General features: G+C 57.6%; 3 protein-coding genes across 8 annotated transcripts; 2 read left to right on the top strand and 1 right to left on the bottom strand.

Annotated features, from left to right (window-relative positions):
• Positions 1-6,013: 6,013 nt before the first annotated feature.
• On the top strand, positions 6,014-12,414 carry DUS3L (dihydrouridine synthase 3 like). The gene is made up of 13 exons (XM_071451796.1): positions 6,014-6,102; positions 6,497-6,776; positions 7,238-8,053; positions 8,414-8,455; positions 8,544-8,696; positions 8,788-8,904; positions 9,203-9,268; positions 9,340-9,450; positions 10,323-10,419; positions 11,211-11,286; positions 11,569-11,757; positions 11,840-11,968; positions 12,242-12,414. The coding sequence occupies exons 1-13, from the start codon at positions 6,059-6,061 to the stop codon at positions 12,312-12,314; spliced, it is 2,193 nt and encodes a 730-aa protein (XP_071307897.1). The 5' UTR covers positions 6,014-6,058; the 3' UTR covers positions 12,315-12,414.
• Positions 12,291-19,080, top strand: MPV17L2 (MPV17 mitochondrial inner membrane protein like 2). 6 transcript variants are annotated; one of them, XM_071451799.1, is made up of 7 exons: positions 12,291-12,418; positions 12,835-12,969; positions 13,737-13,931; positions 14,409-14,579; positions 15,266-15,342; positions 15,452-15,580; positions 16,806-19,080. In XM_071451799.1, the coding sequence occupies exons 1-7, from the start codon at positions 12,403-12,405 to the stop codon at positions 16,860-16,862; spliced, it is 780 nt and encodes a 259-aa protein (XP_071307900.1). In that variant the 5' UTR covers positions 12,291-12,402; the 3' UTR covers positions 16,863-19,080. The 6 variants fall into 6 exon arrangements, with proteins under 6 accessions (XP_071307900.1, XP_071307899.1, XP_071307904.1 ...); XM_071451798.1 differs by lacking the exon at positions 12,291-12,418 and having other exon boundaries at positions 12,454-12,969; XM_071451803.1 differs by lacking the exon at positions 12,291-12,418 and having other exon boundaries at positions 12,557-12,969; positions 13,748-13,931.
• RAB3A (RAB3A, member RAS oncogene family) lies at positions 17,878-22,359 on the bottom strand. Its single transcript, XM_071451797.1, has 5 exons — positions 22,205-22,359; positions 20,824-21,051; positions 20,208-20,326; positions 19,997-20,121; positions 17,878-19,626 (listed from the first exon to the last, which is right to left on the bottom strand). Exons 2-5 carry the CDS (start codon positions 21,049-21,051, stop codon positions 19,436-19,438), a joined length of 663 nt encoding a protein of 220 aa, XP_071307898.1. The 5' UTR covers positions 22,205-22,359; the 3' UTR covers positions 17,878-19,435.
• Between the last annotated feature and the right edge of the window lie 1,173 nt (positions 22,360-23,532).

Raw genomic sequence — 23,532 nt, 5'->3', positions numbered from 1 at the left:
TGCACGTGGGCTGCAAAATAATGGAAGAAATCAACGGAGAAAACGCATAAACCAGAAAAAAAAACCACATAAACCAGAAAAATCTTCAGGAAAAAAAAATTCTCTGCATTCCCAGCCTGAGTTCAAGCTGAAATCAAACAATTTCTCCAAGGTTTCTGTCCGTGGATCTGCCTCGACGAGCTGGAGATCACCCAGCAGGAGCAAATCTGGGTTTTTGATGCCGCAGCACAGCACAGGAGAGCAGCTGGGGTAATTCACAGCCAGACCCCAGGACACAACATGCTGGAGCAACACCTGGGAAAGAAATGTTCCTGACCTGGGAAAAGAGGAAATAAACAATTAAAACAATGAGGGTGAGCCAGATCGGCTCCTCCGACCGGTTCCCTGCAAGCACAGCCACAAAGGGTTGCATCAGTGCTGAGGGGAGAATGAGGCAGAGGGGGCAGCTCTGGGGGAAACACAGATGGAAAAGGGGGAAAATAGGGATAAATACAGGAAATACAGAGAGAGGGGGAAATACAGAGAGATACAGAAAATACAGAGAGAGGGGGAAAATACAGAGAGAGGGGGAAAATACAGAGAGATACAGAAAATACAGATAGATACAGAAAATACAGAGAGAGGGGGAAAATACAGAGAGATACAGAAAATACAGATAGATACAGAAAATACAGATTGATGGGGAAAATACAGATAGAGGGGGAAAATACAGATAGATACAGAAAATACAGATAGATGGGGAAAATAGATAGAGAGGGGGAAAATACAGATAGATACAGAAAATACAGAGAGAGGGGAAAAATACAGATTGATGGGGAAAATACAGATTGATGGGGAAAATACAGATAGATACAGATAGATGGGGAAAATACAGATAAATACAGAAAACACAGATAGATGGGGAAAATACAGATAAATACAGAAAATACAGAGAGAGGGGGAAAATACAGAGAGATGGGGAAACAGATAAATACAGAAGATGCTGCCACAGAAGCCATGCTGCTGATTCTTTATGCCTCCCAAGGTAGCTGAGCTATCTTGGGTGTGCAAACACATCTCCAAGAGCTCCCGAGGCCTGGCTGGAGGCACCACATTTCGCACGTTTGACCCGAATTCCACACGTTTGACCCGGATTTCCCACCTGAGGAGGGATGGAGCGGCCCCGGGCCACCCCAGCGGGCTCACACCCCCCTCTCGTGGCAAACTCCCGGAGCCCAGGGGAAGGATTCAGGATTCGCCAGGGCTGCTCCCGGGGGCTCTGCGGATGGAGCGCACGAACATCGATGATGCGCAAAGGAGCTGCAGGGAGAGCGGCTCCGAGCTCAGCAAATTCAGCGCAGACACCCCCGGGGCAGGGCAAGGAGAGGGAACAGGGAGGTTTCGTGGGGGAAAAAAGCTCAAGCTGGGTTACATTTCTATTTTTTTTTTTTTTTTTTTTTTTTTTTTTGCAAAATCCCTTTCTTTAGGATTTTTCTTCTGGGAAGCTTAAGGGAAAAAGGAAAACGATAATTATCTGGTTTGGGGTTTTTTTTTTGTGTGTTTTGTTGCTTTGGAATGTGTTTAGACGTTGTTTACCAACAGGTGGTTGTTTCAGTGGTTTCTGCTGTGGGTTGTTTTCACTCTTTGGCCAATTGGGGCCAAGCTGTGTTGGGACTCTCAAAAGAGTCATGAGGCTTTTTATTATTATTATTATTATTATTATTATTATTATTATTATTATTATTATTATTATTATAAGCCCCCTCAGGGGCCCCCTCAGAGGGGCCACAACCCAAGGCCAGGCTGGAGCCACCTGGGATGGTGGGAGGTGTCCCTGCCCATGGCACCAAGGCTCCATCCACCTGTAAGACACCCCAGAAAACACCTGGAGTGAACAGGAACGCAGGGCAGGGATCAAATTATTCATCAATAGCAGGAAAAGTGCCCAAAATAGCAGTTTTGGAAGGCTCCAAAGCTACTTGAGAAGCCAGGCCAGATTTGACAAATAGCTCCAGCCAAAGTGGAGAAAATAATTAGAAAAACATTGAAACGTGTCATTTTTAGTTGTTGTTCTTATTTTTTTTTATTTAAACTGAAACGTTTTACTTCGGAAACGATGGAACATTTTAGTCCCAGCAGGATCTTGGAGCCTTTATCCCAGCAGAACAGGAATGTTTATTCGGTTTGTCACCGACCGACCGAGTTAAATGTCAGGAGGAAATTTCAGTGTTGCTGAAATAAAAATTCAAAGCGCACACGAGATTTTATCTGGTGGCACACAAGGCATTAGAAAAGGAGAGATAAAGGGTTGAAGGCAAGCACCTTTCCTGCCCAGATCCTCAAGCCCCCTAATTCCCAACATGCTGAGCCACGAGGGATTAGGCAGCGTGCAGGGAAAGGGGACAGGGTGGCCTCAGGTGACACAGAGGCCAGCAGAGAAGGTTCCTTTTGGGATCCTGCCATGGAACTGCCCCCAAACCAGCCCTGGGAACAGCAGGGCTGAGGGTGATGAAGGCTGAGAGGGACAAAGGCTGCTGAGAGATTCCCCCCAGAGCAGAGAATTGGGACCTTCCCCTGCTCTGCCATGCCCGGGGCACTGGGAACAGCCACATCCTGCTCTTCCATCAGCACTGCAGCCTCTGCCAAGGAATCCGCCTCTCCCAGCACGGGGGCCTTGGGCTGCCTCTAATTTTAGGGCGTGATGAAAAGGTTTGGGGTCTCCTCCAAGCTTTCCTAACAAAGGGCTGAGTGCCACAGCCAAGAGCCCTGGGATCCCACAGCACTCCCACGTGAGCCCAGATGTCCTGTGCCTTTCCCAGCTCCGTCCCTTTCCCAGCCCCGTCCCTTTCCCTGCTCCCTGCCTTTCCCTCCTCCCTGCCTTTCCCTGCTCTCTCCCTGCCTTTCCCTGCCTTTCCCAGCTCCCTATCTTTGCCTAACCTCCCCCTGCATTTCCCTGCTTTTCCCTGTTCCATCCCTTTCCTTGCTCCCTGCCTTTCCCTGCTTTTCCCTTCTCCCTCCTTTCCCAGCTCCTTGCTCCATCCCTTTCCCTGCCTTTCCCTGCATTTCCCTGCTTTTCCCTGCTCCATCCCTTTCCTTGCTCCCTGCCTTTCCCTGCTCCATCCCTTTCCCAGCTCCATCCCTTTCCCAGCTCCATCCCTTTCCCTGCCCACACACCACAGCCAGGCTGCCAACCCAAGGCCTCCTCACCATGGATAATTCTCCCAGCTCCAGGAACACTCCCAGTGATCCCATTCCCCCACCAGGCCCCGAGCTCATCCCAAACGCACAGGCCCTGCCCAGATAATGACCTTTAGCTCCTCCAAAGGCTAAGCCAGCTCTCCAGCCAGCCCGGAGGGACCTGCAGCAGGCAGAGTTTCCAAACTCCGTGACACAAAGCCTGGAGTGGCCGTTCCCAGGCTCTGGAGGAGCACAGCCCGGTTCCAGAGTGTCCCAGCACAGGTTTTCCTGGAGCAGAGCTTGGTGTGAGGCACAGAGACCCTGATGGAGGGGATGGATGGAGCTGCTGATTGCAGCAGGGAGGGAATTGGGAGCTGGGACGTGAAACCAGAGAGGGGAAACGTTTAAAGCTTTAATCTTGGAAACAGCTTCCTGATAGGAGATTTATGAGCAATGGGAATTGTCTCCTTTGCAGAGGGCTGGAAGCTGTGCTGCTGAAACCAGACCGGATAAAAGGGGAGACAACACATCAGGAACGGATTTGGGCTGAGCAGAGGACAGGACCCCGAGGTCCCCCCCAGCCTCCCCACACAGCCAAGCCCACACCTGGGGCAGGAGGGAGCAGCAGAGCCTGTCACAACCCTCAGCACAGCTCCAGACCAGTGGGAGCGGCCCAAAGCTCTCTCCCCATGGCAGCTGCTCCTGGGGCTGCTACAGGGCCTCATTTTTTGGCCAATTCCTGGCGTGGTAGCCAGACCCCAGGGCTTGACACATCCGACTTTTGTGTGGGAGCCTGTGGCAGGGGCAGGTTCATTAATATGTGTTTAACTTGGACCTTGAAGGAGCTGAACTTTTCCTGACTTAGCTCTCCCTGTATCTATATCCCACTTTCCTGTAATCAACCTTTCCCTTTTTTCCTGCCTTGGCCTTTCCCAGTGAGTTCCTGGGTATTGGTTTTCTCTGGAGCTGCTGGAGGATGTGGGAGTGACAGCTCTGGCCTTCCAAGCTCTGTATTCACCCCACATTTATCCAGCTCCTCGTCCCCCCTGGCTCCTCTTCCAACCTCAGCATGACCTGAAGGGGTGAAAAAGATGAAGGAGATAAGAGGCAGCACCTCTCCAAACCTAGCAGAGAGTCATGGAATGGTTTGGGTTGGAAGAGACCTCCAAGCTCACCCTCTCCCACCCCTGAACGGCCAAGGACATCTTCCACTAGAGCAGGTTGCTCCAAGCCCTGTCCAGCCTGGGAAAGGCTTTGTTGGGAAGCTCATCCAAGGCTCAGCCTCGTAAAGCTGCCAAGCCAGAGCCCTGAGCAGGGATTAGATGCTGAAGTCTGACCTCAGCCGGGTGCAGCCAGCCCAAAGAGCTCTGACTTCGGCCTTATTGCCCCACAAAAACAGCAGTGAAATCACTTCATTAATCCCCAGAGCCTCGTTTCCTTCCTTCCTTCCTTCCCCCGGCCAAGCTGAAGCTTAAAATAGTATTTTGCATTCCTCATATTTCACTCCAGAACTAATTAACACCCAATCAGCCCACGGCTCTTCCCACAGCAGCCTGGCCCCGTGGTGCAACCTGCCCACCCTTGGCAGCAGCAGGAGCACCCACCGGGCCCCCAGCTCCTCCCAAAAGCCATTCCTGATGGAGCATCTGGAAAGAACCGAGCTAGAACAGGAAAACACCAGAATCCAAGCCCCACGTGCACTTTTACCTCTGCCCCACGTGCACACACAACCCTGCAGTGCCAATAAACAATCCTAGCCTCACGGTAATCCCCCAACATCACAAGCAGAGGCTCCAGCAGCTCCTAAATTAGGAGAAAACCCACAAATTAAGCTGCCTCCACAGAGCAGGGCTGACCCCACGTCCAGCCTCATGGACAGTTTGAACCCGGCTAAAAAAAAATCTTGGATTCAGCACAAGGCATGGGACAGGAAAGATGGAGCCCAGGTCTTGCTGCACTTGGATTTCACAGCGTTTTCTCAGCCCTCTCAGCAGCCCGGGCCAAGCGTGAGTCAAACGGGGCTGTGGGGATGACGGAGCTGGAAAGGAAACGTCATCCAGGAGGGTCCAAATGCGTCACCCGTGAGACATCAGCCCCCTCGTGCAGCATCGGAAGGGTTGTGGAACAGGAGAGGTGTAAAAGAGTGGCACAAACACAAGGAAGATGTGGCAGCTACAGGGGAGGGAGGAAAGGTCAGACACGCCACGCCTGACGCGTGTGTTTGGTTTTCAGCCCAAACTTCCACCCACGACCAAAGGCAAGGGCACCTTGAGCACTGCAAGCAGCTCATGAGCGAGAGCTGGTTCATCCCTGTGCATTTACTGCTTAAAAATAACCCTGAGATGACAAAAAACTATAGCAAGTACCCCACATCTCTGTAGAGCTCCATCCTCTCCCCCGATAGTGGTGAGGAGGAGGGAAAGCCAGGCATCCCCAAAACCAAGGAAAGACAAAGTGGCATTTTGTGTGTCTGGCTGGTGTGACGCTGTTCAGTTGTAAATTGAACTCAGTGGTCTCAGGGGTCCTCCCAGCCATGCCCACCCTCAGGGGCCATTACAGGGCCAGGCCTGGGGCAGTACCTGTGACCCCTTCACACCCAGGTGTCCCCGAAGAGAAGCCTTAAGGAGCTGCCACAAGGGACAACACCTCTCCCCAGGGTACAAGGGGTGCACAAGGGCCTTCTTTCCTTGCTTGGGCAACACTGGCACTCATGAGGGGCTGTGGCACTCCGAGCCCCCGAAGCGTCCTCGGAGTGTGTACAAAAACCTCATTGCACACGCTACACTCGGCCGCGGCTCCCGCCGCTCTGAGGGGAGGGAGCCTCAGCCGGGACCTTTTATATCGCGCGCGCCCGGTCACGTGGCCCCGCCCCGCGGCTAACGTCATCACCGCGCGCGGCAGCATGGCAGCGGTGGCGGCGCCTGGTGTGGCGCCGGTTCGAGCCCGGTGAGTGCAGGACCGGGGCCTCGGCCCCTCCTGAACCCCCCGGGACGGGCTCGGTTCCTTCATAACCTTCTCTGTTATGTGTCCGGTCCATTCATGAACCCCCCGATACATTACTGACCCCTCCATAACCCCCCCAAGTACCTGCCCCGTCCATTCATGAACCCCCCGGTACGTTCCTGATCCCTCCATGCCCTCCCCCAGTACCTACTCGATCCCTCCATACCCCCCCCAGTACATTCCCGACCTCTCCACATCCCCCCCCCTAGTACATTCCCAACTCCTCCATAATCCCCCAGTACATTCCCGACCTCTCCACACCCCCCCAGTTCCATCCCCAGCCCCTCCTGCCCCGTTTCCCCCCATAACACCCCCTCCTGACCCCCTTTCCCCGCAGGTTCCTCACCTCCAAAGAGCAGTTCCACGCCTACCTGCGGGCAGGGGGCGAGGAGGGGGAGGAAAAAGAGGAGAAGAAGGAAGAGGAGCAGGTCAGCGAACCCCCAGCCAAGAGGGTGAAGGCAGAGGAGCTCGGCCAGGATGGGGAAAGCCAAGGGAATGCTGGAGAGGAGGAGAAGGAGCGCCAGGAGAAGAAGAGAGCCCGGGGGCAGAACAAGAGCCGCCCCTGCATGAAACCCAACTGCTACGAGCAGAGCAGGCTGTGCCCCTCGGTGACACAGGTGGGACACACTGCCCTGCTCTGGCTGGGTTAGTGGGATTTTGGGCAGGAATTCTGGCTGGGAAGGTGGGCAGGCCCTGGCACAGGGTGCCCAGAGCAGCTGTGGCTGCCCCTGGATCCCTGGCAGTGCCCAGGGCCGGGCTGGGCAGGGCTTGGAGCACAGTGGGAGGTGCCCCTGCAGGTGGGACTGGATGGCATTTATGGTCCTTTCCAAGCCAAACCAGGCTGGAATTCCATAAAAACCAGCTGGGAGGGGGTGACGTGGGATGAGCTGAGTGTCACAAGTGAGGTGTCACCTTCCTTGGAGTGTGTCCATCCCCTCCACTGTGTCCATCCCTTCCACTGTGTCCATCCCTCCCCCTGGGACCATTCCCTCCCTGCCCTGGGGTCCCAGGTGATGCTCAGAGCAGCCTGGGCTGTGCTGCTCCGTGCCCACCCTGCCCTGCTCCGTGCTGTCCCCAGGGCTGTGCCGGGCAGTGCCACTTTGGGCCGCGCTGCCGCTTCCTCCACGACGTGTCCCAGTACCTGGCGGCCAAACCTGCAGACCTGGGCCAGCGCTGCGTCCTCTTCGACACCTTCGGCCGCTGTCCCTACGGTGTCACCTGCCGCTTCGGCCAGGCCCACCTCGGGGACGGCCACCAGAACCTGGTCAATGCCTCCCTGGTGCAGCAGTGGGAGGGGAAGCTGCTGGTGAGGAACGGCCTCTCCAAGGAGCTGCAGCAGCAGCTGCGCAAGAGGAAGTTCAGCTTCCACAAGGCCGAGGAGTTTCTGCGTGGGCTCCGTGCTGGGAAGGGAGGCAAAGCCACGGGGAGCTCCACGGAGGTGTCCAACTGCACTGATCCCCAGGAGGGCCTGAGAGACAGCCCCGTGCTGCAGGAGCAGGGAGAGGATCCCAGACCTGAGGCCCTGCAGGGCTCCCGAGGGGCTGAGGGTGCTCCCAACCCTGAGGCTCTGCAGGGCTCCAGAGGAGCTGAGGATGCTCCCAAATCTGAGGTCCTGCAGAGCTCCCAAAGGGCTGAGGATGCTGCCAGACCTGAGGTCCTGCCAAACTCCCAAAGGGCTGAGGGTGCTCCCAACCCTGAGGCCCTGCAGAGCTCCCAAGGAGCTGAGGATGCTGCCAGACCTGAGGTTCTGCAGAGCTCCAGAGGAGCTGAGGATGCTCCCAAACCTGAGGTCCTGCAGAGCTCCCAAAGGGCTGAAGGTGCTCCCTCCATCCCAACCCTGGGCCCGCTGACAGATGAAGACATCACAAAGCTGCGGCCGTGTGAGAAGAAGAAGGTGAGAGTCCCTTGTGTCCTGCTCCCATGGTGGAGATTGTGCATGGAAAGATGGGGAAAAAACGCTTGGAGAGCCTTTAGCTGGGGAGGCAGGCAGAGCATGGAAGGAATTCCTCCCTGTGAGGGTGGGGAGGGGCTGGGATGGAATTCCCAGGGCAGCTGTGGCTGCCTCATCCCTGGAAGCATCCAAGGCCAGGCTGGACAGAGCTTGAAGCACCCTGGGATAGTGGAAGGTGTCGCTGCCCATGGCCAGGGCATGGAATTGGATGATCATTAAGGTCCTTTCCAAGCCAAACCATTCTGTGGTTCCATAAAAGCCCTTGCAGCTCTGCTGACCTGCTCCTCCATCCCTGTTTTCCAGCTGGAAATCCAGGGCAAGCTGTACCTGGCTCCACTGACCACGGTAGGTTGGTAACTCACTGTGGGAACGCTTGGAGCAGAGCGGATCTCCTGACAATCCCTGTCCCTGCTGTCCGTGCTGTCCCTGGCAGTGTGGAAACCTCCCCTTCCGGCGGATCTGCAAAGCTTTTGGGGCAGATGTCACCTGTGGGGAGATGGCTGTGTGCACCAACCTGCTCCAGGGCCAGTCCTCCGAGTGGGCTCTGCTCAAACGCCACCACACCGAGGACATCTTCGGGGTGCAGGTGAGGGTTCCCACCCCACAACCCACCAAGGGCTCACTTCCCAGGGGAAAAGCTGCCTCTGGGACTCAGGGGAGCTCCTTCCCTCTGGCAGCTGGAGGGAGCCTTTCCAGACACCATGACCAAGTGTGCAGAGCTCCTGAACAGGACAATCGACGTGGATTTTGTTGACATCAACGTCGGCTGTCCCATCGACCTGGTCTACAAGAAGGTGAGAAGTTCTGTGGTGGGTTTTCTTTCCATGAATCCTTGTCTTCACCCTCACCCTCTGCTGCCTGATTGCTCTTTCCAGTCTGATCCAGAGCTCCCAGTTCATTTATGATCTCAGTAAGAAGGGGAATAAGCTGCTCAAGGAGCAGGGAATGGCTGTCTCTGCCTGGCAGGATTTGGGAGGGAAAAGCACTCTGGAGTATTTTTGGTTGAAGAATCCACTTTCTCCAAACTCTGAGGTGCCCCAAGGACTCTCCACTGTGTGAGGAAGGTCCTGAGGTCCATGTTTTGTCCCTCAGGGAGGAGGCTGTGCTCTGATGACTCGCTCCAACAAGTTCGAGCAGATCGTCCGCGGGATGAACTCGGTGAGTGGGAGCTCCTGGAGCTGAGCTGATGGAGCCCAGTCCAGCCTGGCCTCACCTTCCCACCTCTGCAGGTGCTGGATGTGCCCCTGACGGTGAAGATCCGCACTGGGGTGCAGGAGAAGGTTAATGTGGCTCACAAAATCATCCCCAGGATCCGGGAGTGGGGCGCGTCCATGGTCACGGTAGGGGGACAGAGCTGTGGGGTTGGTGCCTGGGGAGTTCTGCCTGGAGGTCAGATGGGGGTGACCTTCCCCTGCCTTTTAGTGTCCTCTGCTAATAAAAGAGGAAAATTCAGGTGCAGAGGGCGTTTTCCTCCCTGCTCCTGAGCCTTGGGTCCATCATTGTGGAATCCCAGAATGGTTTGGGGAGGGACCATCCCTGGGTGTGTTTAACAAAGCCTGGATGTGGCACTGGGTGCCAGGGTTCGGTTGAGCTGTTGGGGCTGGGTTGGACTCAGTGATCTTCAGGATCTCTTCCAACCTGGTCATTCTGTGAACTCTGTGAATCCAGAGGTAGATCCCAAGGGATCCCTTACCCAGCTCTGCTCTCAGCACCCATCGATCCTGAGCTCTATCCCAAGGCCCATCCCGAGGTTGATCTGGGCTGGGTTGAACTCGATGATCTTGAAGGTCTCTTCCAACCCAGTGATTCTGTGAATTCTGTAAATGCAGAGGTAGATCCCAAGGGATCCTTTACCCAGCTCAGTTCTGTCAGCACCCATCGATCTCGAGGTTGATCCCAAGGTGCCAGGGTTCAGTTGAGGTGTTGGGGCTGGATTCAGTTGAGGTTTTGGGTTGGATTCAATGATCCTTGAGGTCTCTTCCAACCCAGTGATTCTGTAAATTCTGTAAATCCAGAGGTAGATCCCAAGGGATCCCTTACCCAGCTCTGCTCTCAGCACCCATCGATCTTGAGGCCCATCCCAAGGTCGATCTTGAGGTCGATCCCAACGTTGATCCCGAGGCCCATCCCGAGGCCCATGCCAAGGCTCCCTTCCCAGTGCCAGTGCCCCTGTCCCTGCGTGCCCTGCAGTGTGTCCCTGCTCTCTCCACAGCTGCACGGGCGCTCGCGGGAGCAGCGCTACACGCGCAGCGCAGACTGGGCTTACATCGCCGAGTGCGCCCGCCTGGCCAGCCCCATGCCTCTCTTCGGTACGTGGGGCACCCCCTGGCACCCCTTTCGTTGCAAATCCCTTCAAAATGGGGGGGAAAGAGCGTGTTCCTGTGGGATTCGCATCCTCTGAACCTGAGAGAAAAGAATGATCAAAACTGTTCTTATTATTTTCCGTGCCGGTGTTTGTGCCAAAGCAGAATGCAATGTGGAGATATATTCTTTATATGCTAAAGAATACAGAAAGGATACTTACAGAAGGCTAAAAAGATAATAATAAAAACTCTGACTCTCTCCAGAGCCCTGACACAGCCTGACCTGATTGGCCAGTAAGTCAAAACAATTCACATGAAACCAATGACACAATCACCTGTTGGATAAACAATCTCCAACCACATTCCAAAGAGCAAACACAGGAGAAGCAAAGCAGATAATTATTGTTTCCCTTTTTCTCTGAGGCTTCTCACCTTCCCAGGAGAAAAATCCTGGGCAAAGGGATTTTTCAGAAAATGTGAATGCCACACCTGGTGCTGCTGATGTGGTGCCAGAGGGAAAAAACTTGGGTTTTAAAGGAGTTTTCTTGGATTTTGTGGCACAAAATCCCTAAACCTTCAGGGAAACTGAAGGAGAAGAGAGGAGAAGGCTCCTTTTTTCCTTGTAAGGGAACATCCATCAGAAACATCCCTGGGAATCCAAAGCAGGAGCCTCTTTGGACCATCTGGCTCTGGGACATTGTGTCCATGTTGAATTTTATCCCATGCCTGCATTAGCTCACTTTGACTTGTCCTCACGGATCTCTTTGACCTCTGCCTTCTCCCTCCTCTCTGGGCAGGAAATGGGGATATTTTGTCCTATGAAGATGCAAATCGAGCCATGCAGATGGGAGTTTCTGGAATCATGATTGCAAGGCAAGTGCCTGTGTTTCCCTTCACTCCTGAGCTCTGGAGGTTCAAGGGAAAAAAAAAAAAATAGGATTAAAAAAATTCCTAAACAAACCCAAAGCATGGAATTTCCTCTCAGTGAAACCACTCTGAAAATTGGCGAAATCAATTTGTATCAGTTGGAGCTTATTGTTGGAATGGAAAAGAAGATTTAAAGCAGAAATCAGCGCTGGGAAGCGTCTCAGATCTTCAGGAGCATCAGTGATGGGAATAACAATTTTTTTTTTTTAATTTTTTTTTTGGCTGCAGAGGGGCACTCATCAAACCCTGGCTTTTCACGGAAATCAAGGAGCAGAGACACTGGGATATCTCCTCCAGAGAGAGATTTGACATCCTCAAGGACTTCACCAACTACGGCCTCGAGCACTGGGGCTCAGACACTCAGGGAGTGGAGAAAACCAGGAAATTCCTGCTGGAGTGGCTCTCCTTCCTGTGCAGGTGATGCTGCCCAGCCAGGGGGATCTTTAAACGATAATTAATTGATTAATGAATCCCTAGCACTCATTTGATTTCATTCCAGGTACATCCCGGTGGGGTTATTGGAACATCTACCTCAGAAAATCAACGAGCGGCCGCCCTATTACCTGGGGAGGGACTACCTGGAGACCCTCATGGCCAGCCAGAACGTGGATGATTGGATCAAAATTAGGTAAGGAAGCATCAAATCTCATTCCAGTTGCTCAAAAGAGACGTGGCAGAGCCCCTGTAAGGCCACAGGGTTGTTTGACAGCTGGGGACTGAGCACCGAACCCTCCTCGAGTTTGGTTTTTTGTTGTTTTTCTTCCCTGGCAGTGCCCAAGGCCAGGCTGGACAGGGCTGGGAGCAGCCTGGGACAGTGGGAGGTGTCCCTACCATGGCAGGGGTGGCACTGGGTGGGCTTTAAGGTCTCTGGATTAATTCTGTGATTGATTCTTTCTCCCAGTGAGCTGCTCCTGGGCCCCGTCCCGCCCAGCTTCACCTTCCTGCCAAAGCACAAGGCCAATTCCTACAGATAGGGCTGGCCAGGCCCTGTCCCTCGGCATCAGGAGGAGTTTGGATGGGCTGTGAGGAGGAGCAGGGCTCCTGGCAGTTGGAATAAAGCTGATGTTTTTAGAAGCTGGTGAATTTTTTGCCTTCCTGCCTGCCCCACACCAATCCTGGCAGACAAACACCTGTTAGTGAGGGGATCTTTGCCTCCAGTTCACAGCCAGAGCTGTCCCAGCTGTCCCACATGGCTGGGAAAGAGCCTCAGTTCCCACCAGGATGTGTGACAAACTCCCAGGATGAGGAGCAGCAACGTCGCCCCAGCCCCTCTGCAAAACACAGGAGAAACAAATGGGATGTGTTACCACCAAGGTGACACAGAGTTGATGTTCAAGCTCCAAAGAGAAGCCTCTCAAAGAATTCTAAAGGCTCTGGGGACAGCCCAAAGGGTCTCAGCAACATCCCCACACCTGGGGGACCCCAGTGGCACCAACAGAGTGGGGAGAGTAATGGTCCCAGCATTGCTGACACCCATCATGGCCACCTCCACAGGCAACCACAGCTCCCCAGCCACCTGCTGCCCCCAAACCGAGGTGTCAGGGACAGGGCAGGGCTGGGGCACCGCGGGGATCCCCTGGACCATCCCCAGCTCGCCCCACCACAACCCCTGGACGAGCTGCTGCCTCGGTAGGTGTCATGGCGGCCTCCTGTGCCTCGGTAGGTGTCATGGCGGCCTCCTGTGCCTCGGTAGGTGTCATGGCGGCCTCCTGTGCCTCGGTAGCTGTCATGGCGGCCTCCTGTGCCTCCGTAGCTGTCATGGCGGAGGCAGGAAGCGGAAGCCGTTGGTGTCACGTGATCCTCTGCCGGTTCCGCGTGCGGGTGGTGGTGACGCCCGGTAGGGGCGGGGGGGGCACGGAGGGGACCGGGAGGAGCCGGAGGCACCGGGAGCCGGGCTGGTGTCCGGGAAGGGGCGCTGGGGACCCAGCGGGGTAAGTGCAGGGGTACGGAGATAACGAGGGTGAGCGGGGAGCAGGCAGTGAGGCGGGATGGGGGGCACTGGGGGGCACTTGGCGCATTGGGGCGATGGCTGAGGGGTCGGGGGGGTGTGGAGCAGTGGGGGCACTGGGAGGGGGCGGCAGGGGCAACTGGGACACACAGAGGGGAGAACTGGAGAGAAAACTGGGGGGAACTCGGAGGGTACCCAGGCCCGAACTGGGAGAACTGGGGGGTGCAGGGGAACTGGGACAACTGGGGGGGAACTGGGAGGGTGCGCAGGCCCTAACTGGGGGGACAGAGAGGAACTGGGGAGGTACCCAGGCCGTTACTGGGAGAACTGGGAGGGTACCCAGTCCTGAACTGGGAGGAACTGGGAGGGTACCCAGACTCTTACTGGGAGAGCTGGGGCCACAGGGGCAGCCAGCACTGACCAGGGCTATTCCCTGTGCCGTGCCCAGGCCGTGCCCAGGCCATGCCAGGCCGTGCCGTGCCCAGGATGCTGCTGCGCTCGTGGCGCTCGCTGTTCACGGGCCGCCTGCTGCTCCTCACCAACACCGTCAGCTGCGGGGGGCTCCTGGCAGCCGGGGACTGCCTGCACCAGGAGTGGCACCGCCGCAAGCACCCCCAGAGCCAGCTCCAGCTGGGACGCACTGGTGAGAGCTGGGAGGGCACTGGTGGGCACTGGGATGGGCACTGGTGGGCACTGGGATGGGCTGGGCAAATCCCACTGCCAGGGGCAGGGAGGGCAGGGACACCTCCCACCCTCCTGCTGCTCCAAACCCCGGCCTGGGGCACTGCCAGGGATCCAGGGCTGGGGGAAATCCCTCACAGGGAGGAATTCCTTCCCCAAAGTGCCCTCATGGCATTTTCCTGATCTCCATCCCAAATCCCCTGAACCTTTCCTGGGATCCATCCAGGGATCTGGGCACAGCCAGGAAAATCCATCCCTGCCCTCACAGTGAGGAATTCCTTCCCCAAAATGCCTTCACGGCGTTTCCCTGATCCCCAAATCCCCTGAACCTTTCCTGGGACCTTTCCAGGGACCCAGGGTCAGCCATGAAATCCATCCCCACCCTCCCAGTGCTGAATTCCCTCCCCAGTTTCCCCCCCAAGCCGTGCTGTCGTTGCAGGCAGGATGTTTGTGGTGGGCTGCAGCCTGGGCCCCCTGATGCATTTCTGGTACCTGTGGCTGGACCGGGCGTTCCCGGCGCGGGGCGTGCGCTGCCTCCGCACGGTGCTGAAGAAGGTGCTCATAGACCAGCTGGTGGCATCGCCCTCCATGGGAGCCTGGTACTTCATGGGTATGTGGGGGGCACCGATCCAGCCCCAGAATCGCAGCCCAGCAGCTCCTGGTGGTGCCTGAGGGGTTGGGTTTGGTGTTTTCAGCTTCTGTGCTGGGTTAGGGTGGAATTCTGAATTCATGTGGAGCGTGGGCAAGTTCTCCTCACGGATAGTTTGACAAAAGGGGCATCACTGCAGCTCTGGCAGGGCTGGGATGGGATCATTCCCTGGGGAATTCAGTGCCCAGCACCCTCTGGGGGAAGAAGCTTTCCCTGATCTCCATCCCAAACCCCAGAACCTTTCCCTGATTTCCATCCCAAATCCCTGAACCTTTCCTGGGGTCCATCCCAAATCCCTGAACCTTTCCCTGATCTCCATCCCAAACCCCAGAACCTTTCCCTGATCTCCATCCCAAATCCCTGAACCTTTCCTGGGGTCCATCCCAAACCCCCTGAGCCTTTCCCTGATCTCCATCCTACCCCTGGCACAGCCCCAGCCATTCCCCAGACAGATCTGTGCCTTCCCTTTCACTTTCATTTCCATTTCCCTGCCCTCCCCGCCCAATTGGCATTTCCCACCTCAATTCCCACCTCAATTCCCACCCCAATTCCCACCCCAATTCCCACCCCAATTCCCACCCCAATTCCACCCCAATTCCCACCCCAATTCCCGCCCCAGTTCCCTCTGACCCCTCCTGTCCCCGCAGCCATCGGCACCCTGGAGGGCCAATCTCTGCAGGAGAGCTGGGACGAGCTGAAGGAGAAGTTTTGGGAAATGTACAAGGTGATCCCCTCCCTGAGCTGTCCCCTCCGTCCTGCTGGGAGCCGTGGGCAGCCCCCAGCTGCTCCTTGTCCCTCCTTGTCCCCCCTTGTCCCCCCTTGTCCCTCCCCAGGCTGACTGGAGCGTGTGGCCGGCGGCGCAGATCCTGAATTTCCTCTTCGTGCCACCCCCGTACCGTGTGGCTTATGTCAACGTGGTGACCCTGGGCTGGGACACCTACCTGTCCTACCTCAAACACAGGGTGAGCCCCATCCCTGAGCCCCTGCCAGCCCCGGGAATTCACAGAATTCACAAGATTCACAGAATTCACAAGATTCACAGAATTCACAAGATTCACAGAATGACCGGGTTGGAAGAGACCCTGAAGGTCATTGGGTCCATCCCAGCCCCAACAGCTCAACTGAGCCCTGGCACCCAGTGCCACATCCAGGGGTGGTGACTCCACCACCTTCCTGGTCCCTGAGAATTCCCAAAATTCCCCCAAATTCACAGAATCACCAGGGTGGAAGAGACCCTAAAGGTCATTAAATCCATCCCAGCCCCAACACCTCAACCAAACCCTGGCCCCCAGAGCCACATCCAGGCTTTGTTAAACACCCCCAGGGATGGTGACTCCACCACCTCCCCAGGAAAACCATTCCAGAACTTTCTCACCCTTCCTGTAAAACACTTTTTCCCAATATCCAACCTGTATTTCCCTTGGTGCAGCTCGAGGCTGTGTGCTCTGGTTGTGTCAGTTCCTGGAGACAGAGCCCAGCCCCAGCTGAGCTCAGGCACCTTTCAGGAGCTGTGCAGAGCAATGAGGGCACCCCTGAGTCTCCTTTCCCCAAGGCTGAGCACCCCCAGCTCCCTCCCAGGGTTTGTGTTCCCAGTTCCAAGAATCCTTCTGGGTGCACTCAGGTGTCTCAAAGCCCTTCCTGAGCTGAGGGGCAGAGCCCTCGAGGTGTGCCCTGAGCAGTGCCCAGCACAGGGGCAGGATTGCAGCTCCTGGGCAGTGCCCAGCACAGGGGCAGGATCATTTCCCTGCTCCTGTAGAGTGCCCAGCAGAGGCTCAGGATGCTCTCCCTGCTCTGGACAGTGCCCAGCACAGGCTCAGGAGCTCTCCCTGCTCCTGGCAGTGCCCAGCACAGGCTCAGGATGCTCTCCCTGGTCCTGGCAGTGCCCAGCACAGGATCAGGATTGCTGCAGTGCCCAGCACAGGCTCAGGGTGCTCTCCCTGCTCTCTGGGCCCTGCCCAGCACAGGCTCAGGAGCTCTCCCTGCTCTCTGGGCAGTGTCCAGCACAGGATCAGGAGCTCTCCCTGCTCTCAGGGCAGTGCCCAGCACAGGCTCAGGGTGCTCTCCCTGGTCCTGGCAGTGCCCAGCACAGGCTCAGGAGCTCTCCCTGCTCTGGACAGTGCCCAGCAGAGGCTCAGGTGCTCTCCCTGCTCTCTGGGCCCTGCCCAGCTCACCCTGGGTGTTTTGCAGCCCCGCAGCCCCGGGCAGGAGCCGCCACGGCAGAGCCAGAGCAGCGCCGGGGCCTAGAGAGGCAGAGGCCGTTGCAGAGCATCCTGCAGATGGATTCAGATGGATTTCCGTGGATTTCTGGCCTTTGTGGAGAGCCCCAGCTGAGGGAGGGCATGGCCAGAGCCAGCCCCCTCCATGTGCCTGCTGCTGATTAACTCATCTGCTAATTACAGCCGTGGGTTGGGGTTGGAACAATCTCTTGTTGCAGGAGAAGCTGTAAAGTGATTTCTTCTGGGATTTGCCCGCAGATCCGGGGTGAGGAGGAGCTGCTGCTGGATTTGTTCCCTCTGCAGAGCAAACCAGGCCCTTGCTGCTCCTGCAGCACCTTCCAGCCACCTGGATCCCCACTAAGTGAAAGCTGGGAAGGAATTCTTCCCTGTGAGGGTTGGAATGGAATCCCCAGAGCAGCTGTGGCTGCCCCTGGATCCCTGCAAGCGTCCAGGGCCAGGTTGGAGCAGCCTGGGATGGGATTTCGGGTCATTCCAACCCAAACCCACTCCCCGCTTCACTCTGGCTGCTCCTCTGCTCTCCCTGCAGCTCCTCTCCCCTTCCCCTCCTGCTTTTGCTCTTGCAGCTCAAGGATAAAATCACTGCACTCCCCCTGAGCTGCCTCAGCTCCCATTTCCCCCCCGGCTCGGGCGGGGGCTGCAGCCACCTGGATCCTCTATAAATAGGGATGGAAACGGGATGTGCTTGCACCCGCCGGCTCTGCAGAGCTCAGGGGGCGTTGGAGCCAAATTTTGGCAGAGTTTGGGCCATCACATCCCCTCTGCTCCCAGCCCTGGGTGAGCTGGACACTCCCTGCAGAACCCAAGAACTGAATTATTTCCAGTGTCAATGAAAATTGCCTGAATGGGGGTTTTTTAATTTGATTTTTGAAGCTGTGCCTTAATGCTCTGCCCTGGTCGCTGGTCACACACCCAGAGGGACTCAGCTCCTCCCTCAGCAGCAGCAGGAGCCATTTGGGGGACGATGATTTTTAAAAATATGATTAACTTTGCTCCTTTCTGGCAACTCAGGGACCCCGAGGAACTTCTGATCAGCATTGGTTTATTTCTTCACAACATTTCTTTTAATACAGTGATTTTTAGGAAATTGTACTCTTTTTTTTTTTTGACACTTTTGACATTTGTACAGTACAGTGTAACTCTTCCATAAGTAAACTTCACAAAAAAGAGGAGGGCAGGGAAGGGGGAAAGGGGAGGGAAGGAGATGGAATCATGATGGGGGGTGGGAAATAGAGGGAAATCTGTAAAATAAAGACACAGCGCTCCAGGAGAAATAAATAAAGGGCAGCTCTGTCATGGCTACGGGAATATCCACTTATTCACAGTCTCCACAGAAGCACAGAACTACAGGAACACGAGATCCCAAATCCCTGGAGCAAACCAGCCCTGCTCACCCCCCCAGGCTCCCCCAAACCGGGGCAGATTGGCTCCAGTTGGCTCGGCCTCGCTGATGCATTGAATTCATTTTTCATTTGAAATCTTATTATTTAAATAATAATAACAGTTCTGGCGTCGTTCGGTTGTGGGAGTGGGGGGGGTTGGGTTGTTTTTTTTTTTGGTGGGTTTTTCTTTTTTAAAAGTGATATTCACAAGCAAGGTTACCACATTGAGAGAAACCAAAAAAAAAAAAAAAAAACCCCAAAAAAATCAGAATATATATATATATATATATATAAATAAATGCACCACCACGGCCACAGCACAGCAGGTCACGCGCACAGCGTCACTTCCTACGCCTATTTACAAGGAATTTCTGTATGTACAAGGAGGAAGACGGCGGGAGCATAAATTAGCATCTATTTATACAAATAAACAAGAGTCAGGAAATATCCATCCAGCTGGAGGGGCAGGGGAGCCGGGCACAAAGAGCCCCCTGCACCAGGAGCTCTCAGGGTAAAAGGGGTGGGATGGATTTGGGGAGGGCGATTTGGGGGTCCTGTCACAGCACCCACACGCTGGGAAGGGGGGTCCCAGGGCAGGGGGATCCCCAGGACAGGGGGTTCCAGGGCAGGGGGATCCCCAGGATAAGGGGTTCCAGGGCAGGGTGGTCTCCAGGACAGAGGGTCCCAGGGCAGGGGGTCCCAGGACAGGAAAATGAGCAGGGGCTACCAGGACAGGGGGTTCCAGAGCACAAGGGGTCTCAGGGCAGGGGAATCCCCAGAGCAGGGGGTCCCAGGGCAAGGCAAAGGGCAGGGAGGGGTCTCCAGGACAGGGGGTCCCAGGACAGGGGGGTCCCAGAGCAGGAAAAAGGGCAGAGGGTCCCAGGACAGGGGGGTCCCCAGGGCAAGGGGTGCCAGGACAGGGGTGGGTTCCCCCAGGGGAAATGGGGCTGGGGGTGACGGTTTCTTGACAGTGATTAAAAGCAGAATGAGGGGGGAAGTTTTCTACCAGCCCAGGCTTAAAAATAAATTAAGGGGTGGGGGGCATAGCCTAATGAATTGGGGTGGGGGCTCCTAGAGGGGCCGCAGCCCTTTCGGAGGTATCAGCAGCAAAAGCCCCCGTGGGACCCCCAAGAGGAGGAGCTCGGGGGGGGGGTTGGGGTGCACTGACCGGTTTTTGGGGGGATTTTGGGGGGGCTGGCCCCTAGCAGGCACAGTCCTGGTGGGGGGGGGCCTGCTGGTCCGTGAGCTGGGGGCCCTGCTTGGCGCCGGTGACCGCGGGGTCGGCCGTGTCCAGCGACTCCGACATCTTCTCACAGATGATGTCCACCAGCCTCTCGAAGGTCTGCTTCACGTTGATGTTGTCCTTGGCGCTGGCCTCGAAAAACTCAAACCCTGAGGTGGTGGGAAAGGGGGGTGGGGAGGGGGGGACAATGTGGAAGGGGACAGAGGGACAAGGGACACGCACGCACGTCAAAGATCCGGCCCCGCGTGGCTGCTCCTCCTCCTCATGCAATATTTAAAGGGTTTGCAACCTGCCCCCACTACCCACAAAATCCCGTTTTTCCCACCCAAAGAATCCCCCATATCCTCCCCCCAGCATCTCACAGAGAGTTTAAGCTGTGCAGTGACTCCGTGGTTTTTCACCAGGTGCCAAGTCACCGCTGACACCACAGCAGAGCAATTACACGCGGGGAATTAAGCCCTTAATTAAATTAATTGTGGGCTGGCAGGCGTGGTGGGGGGCTCCCCCTCCCCAGCTCACCCAGGTGCTCGGCGAGCTGGCGCCCCTTCTCCGAGGAGACCACACGCTCGTCCTCCATGTCACACTTGTTCCCCACCAGCAGCACCTGGGCGTTGTCCCACGAGTAGGTCTTGATCTGGGTGGACCTTGGGGAAGGGAGAGGGGGATCAGAGGGGCAGGGAGGGGGCGGCTGGGGCGGTTTGGGGTGCCCAGAGCCCCCCGTGGCGCTCACCAGTCCTGCACAGCATTGAAGGACTCCTCGTTGGTGATGTCGTACATGAGGATGAAGCCCATGGCCCCACGGTAGTAGGCGGTGGTGATGGTGCGGTACCGCTCCTGCCCCGCCGTGTCCTGGGGGCACAGGGGACAGCTGAATGTCACCCCCACCACAGGGGCCCCACCACGGGGGCAGATCTGCCTGGTGGGGCAGCTCCACTCTGACCATCACCCAACCGAGCATCACCCCACAGTGACCATCACCCCATAGTGACCATCACCCAACCAAGGATTATCCCACAGCGACCATCACCCCATAGTGACCATCACCCAACCAAGGATTATCCCACAGTGACCATCACCCCACAGCGACCATCACCCCATAGTGACCATCACCCCCCACACCAACAATCCATCACCCCCGCATCACCACCTTTCACTGACCATCACCACCTTTCACTGACCATCACCACCTTTCACTGACCATCACCCCACGGTGACCATCACCCCCACACCACCCCTCACTGACCATCACCCCTCACTGACCACCACCCTTCACCATCCATCTCCCCCTCCCCATCGCCCCAGCCCAGCCCAGGGGCCTGGGGGCACGCAGGGGTCTCTGTGCTCACCCAGATCTGCAGCTTGATGCGTTTGTCGTTCCTGTAGATGGTCTTGACCTTGAAGTCGATGCCGACGGTGCTGACGAAGGCGGGCGTGAAGGAGTCGTCGGCGTAGCGGAACAGGAAGGAGGTTTTGCCCACGCTGCTGTTGCCGATGATCAGGATCTTGAACATGTAATCGAAGTTCTGGTCCGAGGATTCCTTCTGCCCATAGCGGGAGTCAGTAGCCGACGCCATCTGCAGGGTGGGGAGAGGCTGTGACAGCCCTGGCAGTGCCCGGCCCCGCTCGGAGCCGGTTCCCAGCATGGATTTGGGATATTTTGGCTCAGGATTGGCCATGGTGTGGCCATCAATGGGTCACCCAACCCCAAAGGGCTCGGAGAGGGAGAGGCCACCTCCTGTCACCCGAAGAGCGGGGAGCCGTGGTGTGTCCACGGTGAATGTGGGGCACGTGGCCCACGGCATTTGCCACAGCCACAGAGATTCGCCCTGGCTCCCAGGAATTGCCCCAGGGCCACAGAGATTCGCCCTGGCTCCCAGGAATTGCCACAGCTCCCGGGAATTGCCACAGCTCCCAGGAATTGCCACGGCTCCCAGGAATTGCCACGGCTCCCAGGAATTGCTGTGGCTACCAGGATTTGCCGTGGCTCTCAGGAATTGCCACAGCTGCCAGGAATTGCCGTGGCTTCCAGGATTCACCACGGCTTCCAGGATTCACCACGGCTCTCAGGAATTGCCGTGGCTCTCAGGAATTGCCGTGGCTCTCAGGAATTGCCGTGGCTCTCAGGATCTGCCGTGGCGTTGCGGGTGCGGCCGGGGCGCCGCAGCCTCTCCCGCATCTTCCCGGTGACAAAATGGCACCGGCGGTGCCCCCGCACGGCACGGCCAGCGCGGTGACAGGGACTGGGGGGTGGCACAGGGACCCGGGGGTGACACAGGGAGCCGGGGGGTGGCACAGGGAGCCGGGGGTGACACAGGGATGCCAGTCAAGGGGGCACAGAGGTGGGTGCGCACCCAGGGAGGAGGATGCGGGATGGAGCACAGGGATGCGGGGAGGGGGGTGCAGGAATGGGGTGCTGGGTGCTGATTGGGGGTTCAGGGTGCTGATGGGGGGGGGTCACCCCCTGCTCCTCCCCGCAGGCCCGACCCCGCTGCACCCACTCGGTCCCCGCCGCAACGAGACCCCCCCAGGCCCTGCGCAGCCCCCCCCGCGCCGCATCCATCATCATCATCACCCCCCCCCCGCCTCCCGCCTCCTCCGCTGCAGCCGCCCCTCCCCTCCCGGTGCCGGGGGGGTCCCGGTGGGGGTCTCGGGGGGTCCCGGTGGGGGTGTCGCTGTGGGGGGGTCCCGGTGGGGGTCCCGGTGGTGGGGGGGGGGGGGGGTTCTCACCTCTGCCGCGCTCGCGCCGCCGCCTCCTCCCCGCAGCGACTGCAGCAGATGCGGAGTCCGGGTGACGTCGGCTGAGGGGCGGGGTTCGCTATGCAAATAAGCCCGGACGTCACGGGCGCGCCCCTGAGGGAGGCGCTGATTGGCTCGGCGGCGCGCTTTGATGGACAGCGGGCGGACGGGGGGGAGGAGACCCCCCCTCCCGGCGCGGTGGTGGGCGCCGCCCCCCCTCCGGCACCGCGCAGTGGTGCGGTCCGGCCGCGCTCTGCGGGGCGCGGGATGAACCACCCCAGCGCCGACGGGGGTGTAGGGTGAACCATTCCCGCTCAGAGGGGGGGACGAGTTTTGACAACCTCCCTGTCGCGACATGGCGCGCTATCGCGACGCCTTCCCTAGGCCTGCAGTGGCGGGCAGGCTGATCCCTGCCGTGACAGGACGGCTGGCGCTGAGGCGGGGCTGGTGCGCAGGTGGGCGGCCATGTCCTCCCTCGCCCTGCGGCTCCAGCGGGGATTAGGGCCGGCAGCATATGGCGGCCTGAGGGCAGCGGCACCGCCCTGGCCCCGGAGCCTCCCGGGCCCTGCCCTGCCCTGCTCCGCCCGGGGGCTCCGTGCTCTCCGTGCCCGTGCAGCTCCTGGCTTCTGCCCAGGCTCATCCCACACCCACAGCCCCGGGAGGACCGAGCCGGACACGGGGGGCACGGGGTGGGCAGCGGGGATGTGGAGCACGGCCCTCAGGGACAGTGGGGTGGCACGGATGGGTGGCACGGCATGGGATGGGCGAGCAGGGATGGAGCCGTGGGGATGGACACAGAGGTAGGGATGGAGCAACCATGGGGATGGACATGGGGTCAGAGATGGAGACAGCTGTAGGATGGAGCCAGAATTAGGGATGGATCCAGAATTAGGGATGGATCCAGGCTCAGGGCTGGATCCAGGCTGCTGTGCCCATTTTCCATCACCTTCCCCAGCCAACAGCCCCCCTGCTCTCCTCATGCTGCCCAGCCAGAAACGGGGGGAAAAGGGCTTTTCCCACCAGTTCCTGCCCCACTCCAGCCCGGCAGAGTCTGTGCTGGATCTGGATTTGAGGAATTTGAGAGCACAGAGCCTCAGCCTGTCCCTATCTGCAGAGCCAGGGGGACATCCAGCACCCACCAGGGATGGCACCGAGCTGCCACCACCCCCGCAGGACCCGGCACTCCCGGCCAAAGCCTGGAGAACGGCGGGGCTGGGGAAAATCCATCAGCTCTGCCGCTGCCAGGGCAGGCAGGGGGCGAGGGCCCCACGTGCCGGGGCAGTGCCACGGGTGGGGCCGTGTTTGTGGAGATAAATCAC

The sequence above is a fragment of the Agelaius tricolor genome, unplaced genomic scaffold, assembly GCF_023055355.1.
Source record: "Agelaius tricolor isolate 1412-34295 unplaced genomic scaffold, bAgeTri1.0.p SCAF_33, whole genome shotgun sequence".
NCBI classification, from domain to species: Eukaryota; Metazoa; Chordata; class Aves; order Passeriformes; family Icteridae; genus Agelaius; species Agelaius tricolor.
Note: the sequence above shows the minus strand (reverse complement) of the source record. Positions and strands in the feature narration are given on the sequence as shown.